Source organism: Trichoderma reesei (assembly GCF_000167675.1).
Source record: "Trichoderma reesei QM6a unplaced genomic scaffold TRIREscaffold_13, whole genome shotgun sequence".
NCBI classification, from domain to species: Eukaryota; Fungi; Ascomycota; class Sordariomycetes; order Hypocreales; family Hypocreaceae; genus Trichoderma; species Trichoderma reesei.
In genome coordinates this window covers 845,663-860,005 of record NW_006711160.1, presented here as the reverse complement: position 1 = coordinate 860,005, position 14,343 = coordinate 845,663, and the positions used below count along the sequence as shown (strand labels likewise).

The following is a 14,343-nucleotide window of genomic DNA, read 5'->3' as shown; positions in this document are numbered from 1 at the left end:
GACGACAGGCACAGGGGGTTTCCGGAGGGGTTCGCGGAGTAGACTCCATATAATCACACCGTGTCCCCTTTGCGGAGGCATGGGCACTTTGTCACATGTCGACGCATATCGTTTTTGCGTAGAGTAGGTGGTTACGAGAATGCATCGTGAGACTGTCATGATACATGTAGGCCTCATTGTGGTCCTTGTTACATGCTGTGGGGTGCGAGCATCGTGAGTGGGGGATCCCTGAGGATGGGTGTTTGTCTGGCGTGGGGAATCAAGGCTCGTACTTCTACAAGCAATTGCCCTTGTCCTGTCTTGAGAAATTACATGTGATAAGGACTTGTCTCGTGGTGCTGGGCAGCATTTGGAGACCGATTGATGGAAATCTCTCGCGATGGAGATTGAAGACGATCAGCCCACGGCACAGGAAGCGGTATTAAGGTACTGTATGGATTGAGGGACGGACAATGCAACCTGATGACGCCGGCAGAATTCGCAGGGTCCTCGCTAGCCGTCCAGAGGGGTTGAGCGTGTCTGGAGGATGGAGGACCCTCGTGCCCCAGCTTGACTGTCTCGTTTCGTGTGCAGAGTCCCTGGATCGACTGGCTACCTTATCAGGCTAATTTGTGTTGGCGTCAAGTCATCGATTGGCACCAGCCCGGCGGCGCTGCTATGATACTAGTAGTAGCATGATCTGGGGACGGCCAATCAAGCAGGGCATCCACAGCACATGCGGTGGGGAGCTGATGCCGTAGGGGGTTTTGCTTGAGTCTGTCTCTCCATGATTAGCATGAGGCTCCAGCCATGACCATCGTGAGAACATCTACCACTTGACACGGTGCTACTCGTATGTGAGTGTTGGTGGACATGTGTCTCCTGACATACTGTACACCTGCTTTGAGGTGCATTTTAGATCAACGAGATCTGAGAAGCGACATGCAAATATTCTGGGCTGGTTGAGGCATGCACCAAGAGCATCTGGATGCATCATGATGAAATAGTAGGTAGTAGGGTAGCCCAGCTGCTGTTCCTGTATTGCCCATGCTGCTGAGAGGCAACCGGGAATTAAGTAAGTAAGCACAAAGAGCTTCGTGCCTACTGCAGAGGTACAATGACGTGCCGCTTGCAGTTGCATCGACCAGAAATATAATGAAAGTAAGAGACTGCAACTAAAGGGACATGACACCAAGGTGAGCTCAATGTCAACGACGCAGTAATGCTTCAGTAGCAGGAGAAAGCAACATGACCTAGCCATCGCCATTGTCTGACAGCATGCCATTGTCAGCGCGTGGTGAGCTGCGAGTGATTACATAAGCCAGCGCGGAACATCTTGCCCTCCGACCTCATGCCCACTCGATCGCGACAAGCAGCCCCCCATTCATGACGCTACTCTGCGCTTACACGAGGCTCAGACGCGACAATGGGCCGCTGCTCCATCACTCCCAGCACCACTTGAAGTCGCCGAGCTTCCCTTCGGCCGCTACCCAAGATACCTAGACATTGCCAGGTCCATCGCAACTGGTTTGCGCGCCCGCGACGCCCGTCTATGACCCTCTAGGAAGCGCCTGCCGCCCTGCGCCCGCGCCCGTGCCCGTGCCCGCCACGCCGCCATCATGCCTCCCGGATCTGGTCAAAAGGGCACCGGCAAGAAGAACTCGGCCATGCCCAAGCCGAGCCGCAACTCGACGCCGGTGCCGGCCCCAGCATCGGCGCTGCCGCCGCAGGAGTTCTACGACCCGGACTACCTCAACACGCGCGTCATCCTCTTTGCGAACCTGACCTTTGACAACCTGGTCGACCAGAGCGCCTCCAGCGCTGCCGTGCCCGACTCGCGGAGCATCGACGCCATGCTCGATAAGCTTAAGACGCTCATCAGCATCATGGAGAAGCGCTCCACGTTCTACGACCGCGGCATGCGCTACCTGGCCGACGAGCGCAAGAAGCGCCCCGACGACCTGCGAGTGGAAGGAGGAGAGCCAGAGACGAAGAAATCCAAGCACAAGCGCAAGAAGGGCGCCGATGCCTCAGGGCCGGGCGAAGGTAGCCAGGGTATGTTGGCCTTTACCCTTTACCCTGAAGCCGCACTCGGACACACACACGAGCATCCGCACTTACAGGCACCCTGGACTAACACATTGCCACAGAACAATCGTCTCCGCTGAGAGACTCCAAGAGGAAGCACGTGCGCGACAACGATGACGCTAGCTCGTCGCTCTCCCCCATCGCAGGCGGAGCATCTCCCAATGCCATGGAAACCGATGAGAAGCCCAAGAAGGAGGAAAACGAAGAGGAGGAAGAGAGCTCAGAAGACGAGGGCGCACCACCGAGGCGAGAGCTGCCCCAGGCGCAGACGTTTGGAGAAGATCCTTCCACCTTCCCGGACCCGACCATCTACGAAATCCTACCAACCTACGATGGCATGCCGGACGAAGAACGAAAAAAGATTTACTCCGTCGCAGTGTATCCAAAGAGCGATCTCTCCGATCTGATTGCCGGCGACCCTCCGGACAAGGACTTTAGCAATGCGAAACCAAGCAGCCAAATCAACTTTTCGACCTTCTCGACCTACATCGATCCCTACTTTCGCCCTTTCACAGAGGAGGACTTGGCGTTTCTGAGAGAACGCCACGATCGCGTGACGCCCTTTGTCATGCCTAAGCGCGGCAAGAGGCACTATACCGAGATCTGGGCCGAGGAGGATGGCGCCATGTCCATCGACACACCCCAGCAGGGCCGTGACAAGTTACCGCCGAACCAGCCTCGCGGCAGCATTGAGAACATGAACGACAGCGTGGCCGAGACGGATGCACTATCCATAGGGCCGCTTGCCGCACGGCTCCTGCAAACATTGAGGCCGGAGTCGAGAGTGCCGGTCTCTGACGATAAGCCAACGGCCAACGGCGTCACGAATGGCGACGTCAGCATGAACGGGGACATGAACGGCGACGAGGCGAATGGCATGCCCGACGACAAATCCAACGCAATGCCTCCTGCCACTTTCATGGTGGAGTCCACGTCGGAGGCATGGAGAAAGGCGACGCATCCAAAACTCGAGTATGCCCAGGTGGAAGAACGGCTCAAGCAAGAGCTGCGGCATGTTGGCTTTCTGCCGCCGGACAACATCGAAAGCGAATACGACGGTCATTTTGACGACGAGGTTGCGGGCCGACTGCGGCTGTTGCAGGCCAGGCTTAAGGAGCAAATGCTCGTCAATGGCGCTCGCAAGGCACGGCTGATGGACCTGGTCCGCGAGCGGATGGCGCACCAGGAGTATCAGACCATTCTCGAAGACTTGGACTCGCAGGTCAATGCCGCCTATCTCAAGCGCACCCGGACGATGGGCAAGAGCAAGAAGTCCAAGCGGCCCGGAGGCGCCGGCGGAGGCAGCCACTTTGTCGGCGCAGCGGCGGGCATGGCGCGGCCAGGAATAGGAGACCTGACCAAGACGCTGATGGAGCGGCGCCGGAGGTGGATCGATACGATAGGATCCGTATTCGACGGCGAGAACTTGAACAAGGTGCCCCGATCCGAGGACCCGGACAGCTCCATCTTCAAGCCGGACGAGATGGCGGAGCTGATAAAGAAGGAGAAGGACCAGTGGGACGAGGAGATTGAAGAGGAGTAGCCGTGAAGCTCTGACGGAGTTTTGGCGTTTTTGGGGGGGTTGACGATGCCTCTAGTATCAGGTTATTACATACATAGTGTGATTCAATGTTTGACACAAAGGAACGGGCGTTGGGGTATGGCTGGATGCTAGGGATGTTTTGTATGGGTTTCTGCATTGTGAGTTGCTTCAGAGATATACATGTCATTTCGATGAAATACCATTATCTGTTATCCTTGAGTATAATATATGTAAATGTCAGCATTGAGAGGAGGCGTTGATGCTACCTACGCATTGAACCGGCATGAGTGAGACGTCAACGGGTTGGATCCGCCAGACCGAGCGATAAAGCTGAGGCGATGAGGTAACGCCTACAGCGGTGCCGTATCAGCCCATCAGTTGCTTATCTCTCCCTCATCTGCCAGACCGATAGATGGAACGAGCAAGCGCTGAGCATCTTCATGCGGGGAAACGCTGCGCCATGATCTCAGGCTGCCTTTTCATGCTTCTCTCCTTGTTCTACCGCTGATTCCAAGTTTTCCTCAATCTCTGTATCTGGATTCCGGCGCGGTTGCGGCATCTGTGTGACCACGATGCATCTGGTGCCCAAAGAGGTGCGTACAAGCACTCCTCGGAATTAGTAGTCCCTTGTTATAGCGCCTTGGGAGCAGCTGGAGCTCTGGTGGATCTCGCCCGGCTAACCACCAAGCAACGCAACTTGCTCTGAGCTCAGCTCGACAAGCTCGTCATCTCACAGGTGGGATTCCTGGCGCAGAAGCGACTCGCCCGCGGCGTCAGGCTGAACCACAGCGAAGCAACGGTACGCAGACACTCGCTGTCGTTTCTTCTTATTCTGCTTCTCATTCTCCTCCTCCTTCTTCCTGCTGCTGCTGCTACTGCTGCCGTGCTTAATCTCTTCCTCGTCATCAGCCAGCTTCAAACACACACACACACACTACCTACTTCACCAGACCCAGACTCAGACTCAGACTCAAGACTCACCTCTCACCCATCCTCCCTAACAGGCCCTCATCGCAAACAACCTCCAGGAGCTCATCCGCGATGGCAACCACACCGTCGCAGACCTCATGGACCTCGGCTCGACCATGCTCGGCCGCCGCCACGTCCAGCCCTCGGTCTGCGCGACCCTGACCGAGATCCAGGTCGAGGGCACCTTTCCCACCGGCACCTACCTCGTCACCGTCCACAACCCCATCCGCACCGACGACGGCGACCTGGCCCGCGCCCTCTACGGCAGCTTCCTGCCCGTCCCGGACGCCGACCTGTTCCCCCTCGCGGCGCCCGAGGAGTACGAGGCTACGGCGCAGCCGGGCGTCGTGGTGGCCGCCAAGGGCAAGATTGCGCTCAACCAGAGCCGCAAGAGAATCCGGCTCAGGGTGACGAGCAAGGGGGACCGGCCCATCCAGGTTGGCTCCCATTACCACTTCATTGAGACCAATCCGCAGCTGGACTTTGATCGCGAGCGGGCGTACGGCTTCAGGCTGGACATCCCCGCCGGCACCTCGGTTCGCTTCGAGCCCGGCGACACCAAGACGGTGACGCTCGTCGAGATTGGGGGCAACAGGGTCATCCGCGGAGGCAACCACATGGCGACCGGTGGCCTGGAACTGTGGCGAGTCAAGGACATTGTTGAGAAGCTGCAGCAGGCTGGCTTTTCGCACACGCCCGAGCCCCAGGCCGACGCCGCTCTCATCGACGCCTTCCAGATTGACCGCGCCGCCTATGCCACAATGTTTGGCCCCACGACGGGCGACCTGGTCCGGCTGGGAAACACCAGCCTCTGGGTCAAGGTCGAGAAGGACTACACCGTCTACGGAGACGAGTGCAAGTTTGGCGGCGGCAAGACGCTGCGCGAGGGCATGGGACAAGCGACCGGACGCCTGGACGCGGATTCCCTGGACATGGTGGTGACCAATGCCCTCGTCATTGACTGGACGGGCATCTACAAGGCCGACATTGGCGTCAAGGACGGCCACATTGTGGGAATCGGCAAGGCGGGCAACCCCGATGTCATGGACGGCGTGTCCCCGGGAATGGTCGTCGGCAGCTGCACCGATGTCATTGCGGGCGAGGGCAAGATTGTCACGGCCGGCGGCATCGACACGCACATTCACTTTATATGCCCGCAGCAGGCGAATGAGTCTCTTGCGTCGGGAATCACCACGCTGCTCGGAGGCGGCGTGGGACCCAGGTAAGTCGTGTCAAAGGAATCACATTCAGGCAGAAAGCAGAAAGGCCCCCCCTTTACTGACGTGAATCATCATGCAGTGCTGGCACCAACGCAACAACGTGCACCCCCGGTAAGAATTACATGCGCCAGATGCTCCAAGCCTGTGACGAGCTACCTGTCAATGTTGGCATCACCGGCAAGGGCAACGACAGCTCTCCCGTCGCCCTTCGCGAACAAGTTGCCGCGGGAGCTTGTGGTCTCAAGCTGCACGAGGACTGGGGCAGCACTCCCGCAGCCATCGATTCATGTCTGCAGGTCTGCGATGAGCTAGACGTCCAATGCCTGATCCATACCGATACGCTGAACGAGTCTGGCTTTGTCGAGTCCACCATTGAATCCTTCAAGGGCCGGACAATCCACACATACCACACCGAAGGCGCGGGCGGTGGCCACGCCCCGGACATCATCTCTGTCGTCGAGCACCCGTACGTGCTCCCGTCGTCGACCAACCCCACCCGGCCCTTCACCAACAACACGCTCGACGAGCACCTGGACATGCTCATGGTGTGCCACCACCTGTCCCGGGACATCCCCGAGGACGTGGCCTTTGCCGAGAGCCGCATCCGCGACAAGACCATCGCGGCCGAGGACGTACTGCACGACCTGGGCGCCATCAGCATGATGAGCTCCGACTCGCAGGCCATGGGCCGCTGCGGCGAGGTCATCCTGCGGACCTGGAACACGGCCGACAAGAACAAGGCGCAGAGGGGCACCCTGGACGAGGACGCCGGCACGGGCGCCGACAACTTCAGGGTCAAGCGCTACATCAGCAAGTACACCATCAACCCGGCGCTGGCGCAGGGCTTCGCGCACCTCGTCGGCAGCGTCGAGGTCGGCAAGCTGGCGGACCTGGTGGTGTGGGATCCGGCGTGGTTCGGCACCAAGCCTTCGCTCGTCATCAAGAGCGGCCTCATTGCCCTGGCTCAGATGGTGAGTCTACTGTCACCCCTTTCCCCCCAATTCTCTCTCCTCTACACCACTCCCCTCCTCATCATCCCTCACTCCAAGAGAATCAACTAGCTAACCATTGAAATAAATCTTCCCCCCCAGGGCGATCCCAACGCCTCCATCCCCACCGTCCAGCCCATCATCGCCCGCCCCATGTTCGCCCCCCTCGTCCCGCAGACCAGCGTCCTCTTCGTCTCGGGCGCGTCCGTCGCCTCGGGCGCCGTCCAGTCCTACGGCCTGCGCAAGCGCGTCGAGGCCGTCAAGGGCTGCCGCTCCGTCAGCAAGCGCGACATGCGCTTCAACGACGCCATGCCCAGGATGAAGGTCGACCCGGAGAGCTACGTCGTCGAGGCGGACGGGAAGGTGTGCGCTGCCGAGCCGGCGACGAGGTTGCCGCTTACGCAGGCTTGGTATATGTATTGATTGCGTTCAGCAAACGGGGAGAATGGCTGCCATGCTGTCGTGCTGTCATTTCAAGACATTTGTCAAGTCTCTGTGTATAAGAACATTCATTCATGTAGGTAGATGAAGTGTACGCAGGCAGTTATGTAGGGTGTAATAGGAGGCACATGGCGGCTCTTGTATTTGAAAAGAGCTACTCCATCGACTTCACCGTCACCGTCACCGTCACGGCGTAGACAAGGGCAAAAAGAAAAAAAAAAAAGAGGAAAGAGAAAGGTTCATTCTGCACAAATCATGAATTTTTCATCATCGCATACAAAGTTCGGCCGTTCAAAACAAGCGCAAAAGACTTTACATACACGACGTCTGACCTCCTCCCCGGTCTTCCAATCCCTTTCATATCCTCTCTCCCGTCCTCCCCAATTTGTTTCTTTCCCCTCATTCCCCCACTGCTACCGTAAGACAACCTAGCAGAGGAGGTGTAAAAAGAAAAAGAGATAGAAAAAACCGAAAATCAATCCGAATGCCTTTTGGCTGCGTTGCCCCTTCCAAACGCAGGGGCCAGCGACAAAAACCAACCAGAAAGAGTCGACGATGGGAAACAAGAAAAATGACTATACGCCCTATGAACCCGTTTTTATACGAATCGCCATGCCCGAGGCGATGAAAGGAGGGGAAAACAAATGTCGGAAAGAAAGCGAGAGATATAGAGGGCGAAAGAGAGAGAGAGAGAGAGAGATGGTCGTTTCCCCCTGAAGTCATACCGAAAACGAGGCCAATATAAAACGAGATGCATAACAAGAGAACTCGCATCGAAAGGAAGTCAAAGAGGACGAGCGCCTCCGTCTGCTACGCCATTCTTCGTCCGAGGTATCATTGATTTCCTTCTCAACCAAAACATAAAGGGAAAAGCAAGCCAAGATTCAACTCGAGTGAAGAAAACGGAAGTCAGACAAACTCCTCGCGCAAGTTTGTTTCGCAGCCCGTAGTAGTCGGCTCAAGAAGGATGAATCCATGCAGGGGATGCGACCGACAAGGAAAAAATATCCTTCCACCATCGCTCCCGTTGGCAGATCGACTTGGGGCCGAACATGTGAAAACAAAGACGGCAAGTTTCCGATTGCCACTAGCTGCTAAAGAAAGGCGTCGCTCAAGTACTCTTAGTCTTCTTGCGTCCCGACTTCTTGGGCTCCTCCTTCTCAGGCTCGGCGACCTTGGCCGACGTCCTCCTCCGCTTCTTATCCGGAGAGACGGGGGCGGCGGCCTTTGGTGTCTCCTGCTCGGCAGCGGGCGTGGCCGTCTTGCGCTTGCGGCTGGAGGCGGGCTTCTTGGGCGTCTTGGCAGCGGGCGCCTCGATCTCGTCGCCCTCACTGGTGGCGGCGGCGACCTGCTGGAGCTGCTCGGCAATGGCATCCTGGTCGTTGACAGGGGCCTCGACCTGGGCGGAGGCGTCCTTGATCTCCGGCATGGGAATGTGAAAGTCCTCTGCGTACTTGAGCGCTTCCTCATCGTTCATGTTCTTCGCGAGGGGGTTTCCATTCTTGTAGGAGTGCACGCGGGCATTGTACAGGCGTAGATTGTACTGGTAGGCGTTGTTCCAGCCCTGCTTCTCCTGGGGCGTCATGTGCGCCCAGCGGCGCTGGCCCTCTTCCTGGACAGCGCCCTTGGGGGCGTCGGCACCAAGGTCATTAGCGATGATGGACCGGGCGTGCTGCATGTACAGGAAGTAGGGGGTCAGCGGGCGCTTGGGGGCGTTGGGGTCGTGTGTCCGCTTCTTGCGCTCCTTCTTCTCCTCCACCATGGGCGTCATGTCCGGCATGGGCATGACATTGCCAATGAGCTGGGCGGCGGCATCAAAGGTGTTGAGGAGGTCGCCCTGGGGGCCCTCTGCGGTGCCCTCGCCCAGGAGCAGGTTGGTCTGGCGGATGTAGTCATTGGTGAAGGACCTCAGCAGCTCCAGGATGGTGGTGAGTCTGCCGACAGCCTGGTTGACTCGTGTTAGCGCAAGGTCCAGGTACACATTTGTTATGATGGGAAGAAGAAACGAGGGAGAGAAGAGGAAAGCAAGATGATGGCAGGTGGGAGATGAGGTGCTAAGTAGTGATGCCTGGGTGCCCTAGAGCCGCCACAGATGTTCCAGCGTTCCCAACCTAGAGGAACATACGCTGGCGGTCTCATCGGGCGGCTTGAGGCCTGAGCTGGGCTCAGTGAGGCGCGGGGGCTCAGCGAGCATGTAAACAATGGAAGCGGGAGGGGCTTGCAGTGCGGGCTGGCGCGTCTGGGGAAGCGCAGCTCAGAGGCAAGGCATGGAGCCGATTGAGGCGGGACATTTGCCATGGAAAGTTGAGTTGCACAACTGCGAAGATGTCTGTGTCTTTCACGTGTGCCTGATCTCTCCTCTCATCTACTGTTCCACGATGCCTGAAGCGAACACTCGCCGCACAAGACACAGACGGACATGGAAAAGGGCGCCAGCTCACTCAGCATCACTCCTGCCCGCCACTGGGCAGCAAGAGAGATGCAGCATCTCGACAACTACTGGACAAAGGGCCGAAGTGAGAAAGGAGTTGCAGACGTGACTTACCGAGTCGCGAACGCGCAGGAAACTGTCGTTGTCCACCACGCGCTGAGGCACGCCGGGAACAGGGCCAGGAACAGCAACGCCTGGGTGCAGGCCGGCGACGACGGGAGCGGGCACCATGGTGGGAGGAGGCACAACGGCCACGGGCAGCTTGGCCTTGTCCTCGGCGGACTTCTTGGGCGGGCGAGGCATTGCGATGAGGCGGACCAAAAATGGAACTGCACAGCAGGTGGTGGCGAGGCTGCTGAGGGGGCGAGCTTCTGGAAAAATAGCCCGGGCGCTGGGCGTTTCTGTGCGAGGCTGGCTGTCTGCGTTGGATTGCAGTCGCTGGAGCTGGAGGCCTTTTGAGGGCTGTCAAAAGCGAGCCAGGCGATGCGCTGTCGCAACTCTGCTCAGTGAGTTCAGGGAAGGCCGCTGGAGGCGATCTAAAGGATAGCGGGATGAAAAGGTCGAGGTGGTGGATCGGGGGGGATGGTCGAGTGCTGAAGAACGGGGGGAAAACAGAAATTCGGGGGTTGGGGCTTTTGTGGTGGGCGGTGGCGGCAATAAGTACCTGCGCTGGGGGCCTTTGGGGGGGCGCGCAATCAGCGCAAAAGCGGCAGCAGCCCAGGCCAGCAGTCGCCGGTTTTTTTCTTGGGCTCCAGCTGGGCTCACTTTTCGCTCATTTTTTTTTTCGCGCCCCTCCTCCGCTCCCACTCAGGGCCTGGGCTCGTCGCCTGCCCGCTGATTTGGCCGTGCTAGAGGCGGCGCACCCACTGACGCTCTGCTGGCGCGTATTTGTTTCCTGTTCCCTCCATCCATCCATCCATCCATCGAATCTTGGGCTTGTCTGGGTGCTGCCTTGCGCGCTGGCTGCTGGCTGCTGCTCTGCAGAGAACCTCTGCGCAGTGCCCGGCCATCAGCCCAATCAGCTTTTGATTGACAGATTGACAGATTGACAGGGTGATCCAGTTGACGCTGCCGAGCGCCCGTCTTCCGTGGCCGCGGAGCTGCGGCTCTGCCCTCCAGCTGCGTCTTCTCAGCAGACCCCGCACTGCTGAGAGCTCGAGTGCTGCCTCGGGCTGTCCTGGGCAGCTACTAGGTTAGTAGGCGTCTGGCCTGCTGAGCCTCTCTGAAGGACCCGACTATGAGCTCCAGCAGTTGGCGCACGACCAGACGCCGGTGCCTCAATGTTACATCGAGTCGCTGAAGCTCTGGTTCTAGTATCAACCCAGGAGGTCCTGGCCGCAAGAGTCTGAGGCAATGGAACCGACAGACGCACCGACGTCAGGTGCTACAGCGCTTGCAGCAGCCCCTCAGAATGTTCTCGTCAGGGAACGCTCCCAGCCTCTTTTGCTCATTGACTTGCCTCCAGCTCGCCGAGGTCTCGTGCCTCCAGCACCTGTACATACCTACTACCTACATGCCTGTACTGCCGTGGCGATCAGCACAAGACGCCGCATGTCTCTCAGAAGTGATCGATTCATCTTACCGTAGCAGCACACTCCATCTCCGTCATTCAACCACGTCCAATCTGCCCTCTCCAAATTCGTTTCCCAGCACAGCCTGCCAGAGGAAAGGTACATACATGCCTACCTGGACACGACCGACGACGAACCGATCGGCTGCAGCTGCTGTCATCGACCTGGCAGGATCCAGCACAGCCGCGACTTACTAGTACATAGCTCTTTCCCCATGATGCAGCTCAGTTGGGCGGTCAGTCGCCGCCGCTCCACCTGCACGAGAGCTCTTTCCCCAAGGTAGGTACGCGTAATAAGGCATTTTGGCTCAGGTCTCATTTTTCACCCCGATCCTAACACGTCCCCAAGGTAATATGATGCGTGTACCTACCTACATACTCTGTGCGTATGTACTTGTTTATTGCTCCTGGTGCAATGGCAGTTCATCCTCCTTCCAATTCGGATGATGCTGCTGCTGTCGTCGTTATGTGCTGTTCCTCACTTAGACCCTTCTCTTCCCGTCCTGTGAGCTTGGCGCGTGTCCTGTGCTGGCCTCCGCCGGCCCGCGTGCCGATGCCGACCCTCTGAAGCTCCCAGCTCGCCAGCTCTGTCATCCAGCGGTAGCTGCCGGCGACCCGACATCATCGAACGGGCAGCGTCGCCCTCTGAAGCGCCACGGATGGCGTCGGGTCCCTGTGAAATTGCGCTGAACTGGACAACCTCTAGCTGGCCGTGCTGATCTGTGCTCTTCTCTTCCCCCCCTCTGGCAAAGCTGGTTACACTGGGACAGCACCTGACAGCGCGAGCCAATTGAAGCCCCCGAAGGAATGCTAGCGGTTCTTTCGGCCAGCTTTAGGCGCCGCGTGTGGCGTACATTTCAGCACGATGATGGATGAGGTGCCCCTCATCACTCGAGTCGACACGGAGCTTCAGCGCCTAAAAGCGGCAAGTGATCGATACCTAGAGGTGCACTCGCCATCAGCCCAGTCTGTCTGTGTTGGCGGCGTGGAAGACGATGCCTCTGTGTACACTCGCCGGGTGCGCGCGCCCCGTCTGTCGGGTGTCTGTACCGCTGGCTTTTGGCGCTGTTGCTGCTTGATGCTGTGCTCTGTCGCTGCTGCTGGTTGCTGGCCCGACGCTCCCAAGCTCTTCTCGCTGAACCAGCTGCCACTGGAAGAGTACTGCCATCAGCAACGGGCGAGCGAACCACAGGCCTTTGCTGGCTGTCTCTGGGATTGGACAGATTACCCCGCCTCTACCGTCTTTATAGACGGTGCCATCGTCCGATGCTCTCTGATCCCTCGCTCTTCCGTGTCTCATATTCAGCTGGGGAGTCCGATCTACTGATAGCTGGGGTTTGTTCTAGTGAAGAGCTAGCAGTCGAGGGAGCTGTGGCATGATGAAGCCGCGCTGCTCACGGATGAGTGCAGCATGTATTTGGCCGCTGTCGTTGCTCTGAGTCTACTAATACCTTGAGCATGCAGGTCGAACAGCTTACACACGACTACACTGCTGAATACACTTGGGGCACAATCAAAGCCGTCGACGAAACTCCAGGGCATAAACTCAACCATAGTGAGAGCCTTGAACAATCTCTCAAGCACGGGTTCGAGCCTGTCATAGCAGCTCGTCCAAATGCCGAGCCAGGACACGGCATGCCACCTGAATGATACGAGCACCTGGCTTGTAGCTTTTGTTGTCACAGATATTGCCGGGCAGTCTCCAGTGAACAATTTGTTGCAACGTGAAGCCTATCCTCACTGCGCCATCTACAGCAAGCGTATTCCTGAATGTGATTCGTACGGCCTCGACGCTCCTGAACAATCCAGAATGGACCAGCGTCGACCGAGCATTCTGCCCATGCCATCTCTTCAAGTGGCTTATAAAATGAGACGTGCATTCTATTCAGTAGTGTCGCGAAGCACGTAGGTACGATCAATGTTTCTTCTTTAAGCGGCATAGCTTGGTATCATGGCAAGGACTGGCTCGCAAGAAGTTATGCTCTACGTCTAATGTAGCTTCACCTTAGCATCTCCTTTGCTGTGATGAACTCTCCCGGGCTTTCGACCAGCTCAACCAACGAAAAGGAGTGGCTCATGAGGATGTAGTTCCAATTGGAAGCTTTGGAACGATCCGCAGACTTTGATTCATATATGAGCAAGCCTAACAGTTTGGGTCGCATATGCTCTTCTTCTTACCTCGTCATTAGGAACCATCCTTCTGTAGCATCAAGCGGCTCAACTGTTTATGGGAGGTCTTGATATGATTGTAACCTGGCAGCGCTTAAAGTGCATCTGTGCTTGAACTTGGGATGACTACCGCTTCAATGATTTGACACAAGGCCATCCAGCACAGTGACGCAGGCGAAATCCCCTCCTCTCTCCGCCCATTGATGGACTTTGTTCTGTTGGCCCCTTGAAGACAATCTTCGAAGCTGTTCTCTAGGCCCTTTTATAGAAGGTGGCGAAGGTGGTAAAGCTCTCTTCTTTCCTTCTGGCGGGGCACCGTTAACGTCATGATAGGACATGCAAACCATGCATAAATTAAAGTCAGCCTTACACATATACCGTGTCTTTCATGACGTGTGTCCAAGTATGGACATTGGTATATCGACTCAACGTCATTTCTGCTCTTGTCGATGATGATCTTATCAACAGCATATCCTCAGCCAACCGCATTCACCTTGGATAAGTGACGCACCTCCAACCTACTACCTACCTAGTAGTACCTACCTAGTATACTGCAGTAGTAGTCGGTTTGGAATAAGGTAAACAAAGTATCGAGTAACCTTACTTTCTGCCACACACCTCATCGCGTGTCCTTGACCAACCCCTGGCCGAAATAGCGTCTGCCACAAGCGTGGCCGATGTCGACAAGAGTGACCCGTCAGCTGTATGTAGACAGCCACCAAAGCCCAGGTACTATCTGTCGTCCCGCCCCACCAGACGCCGGCATTGTCCTGAAGCCCCTCGCGGCATGAAACGGCGCCGGCATGAAATCATTGCTGTCGACCGGTTTCCACGCATCCTGGCCACTCACGGCTCCAGGACGGCGGCAGCTCGTGTCTGGTTGGTCTCTGGAGCTTTGTGCCAAGACCCCTTCTGACACGCTGATGCTGCCGATTCCCTGATGC

General features: G+C 57.3%; 3 protein-coding genes across 3 annotated transcripts; 2 read left to right on the top strand and 1 right to left on the bottom strand.

Moving 5' to 3' along the window:
- Positions 1-1,598: 1,598 nt before the first annotated feature.
- Positions 1,599-3,610, top strand: TRIREDRAFT_79414 (uncharacterized protein; the record flags this gene model as incomplete). Its single annotated transcript, XM_006966627.1, has 2 exons — positions 1,599-2,034; positions 2,214-3,610. 2 exons carry the CDS (start codon positions 1,599-1,601, stop codon positions 3,608-3,610), a joined length of 1,833 nt encoding a protein of 610 aa, XP_006966689.1.
- A 572-nt stretch (positions 3,611-4,182) lies between these two features.
- On the top strand, positions 4,183-7,211 carry TRIREDRAFT_22705 (urease; the record flags this gene model as incomplete). The annotated part of the gene is made up of 5 exons (XM_006966424.1): positions 4,183-4,203; positions 4,323-4,409; positions 4,615-5,801; positions 5,879-6,770; positions 6,891-7,211. The coding sequence occupies 5 exons, from the start codon at positions 4,183-4,185 to the stop codon at positions 7,209-7,211; spliced, it is 2,508 nt and encodes an 835-aa protein (XP_006966486.1).
- A 1,129-nt stretch (positions 7,212-8,340) lies between these two features.
- Positions 8,341-9,891, bottom strand: TRIREDRAFT_108909 (uncharacterized protein; the record flags this gene model as incomplete). Its single annotated transcript, XM_006966522.1, has 2 exons — positions 8,341-9,174; positions 9,775-9,891. The coding sequence occupies 2 exons, from the start codon at positions 9,889-9,891 to the stop codon at positions 8,341-8,343; spliced, it is 951 nt and encodes a 316-aa protein (XP_006966584.1).
- Positions 9,892-14,343: the final 4,452 nt, after the last annotated feature.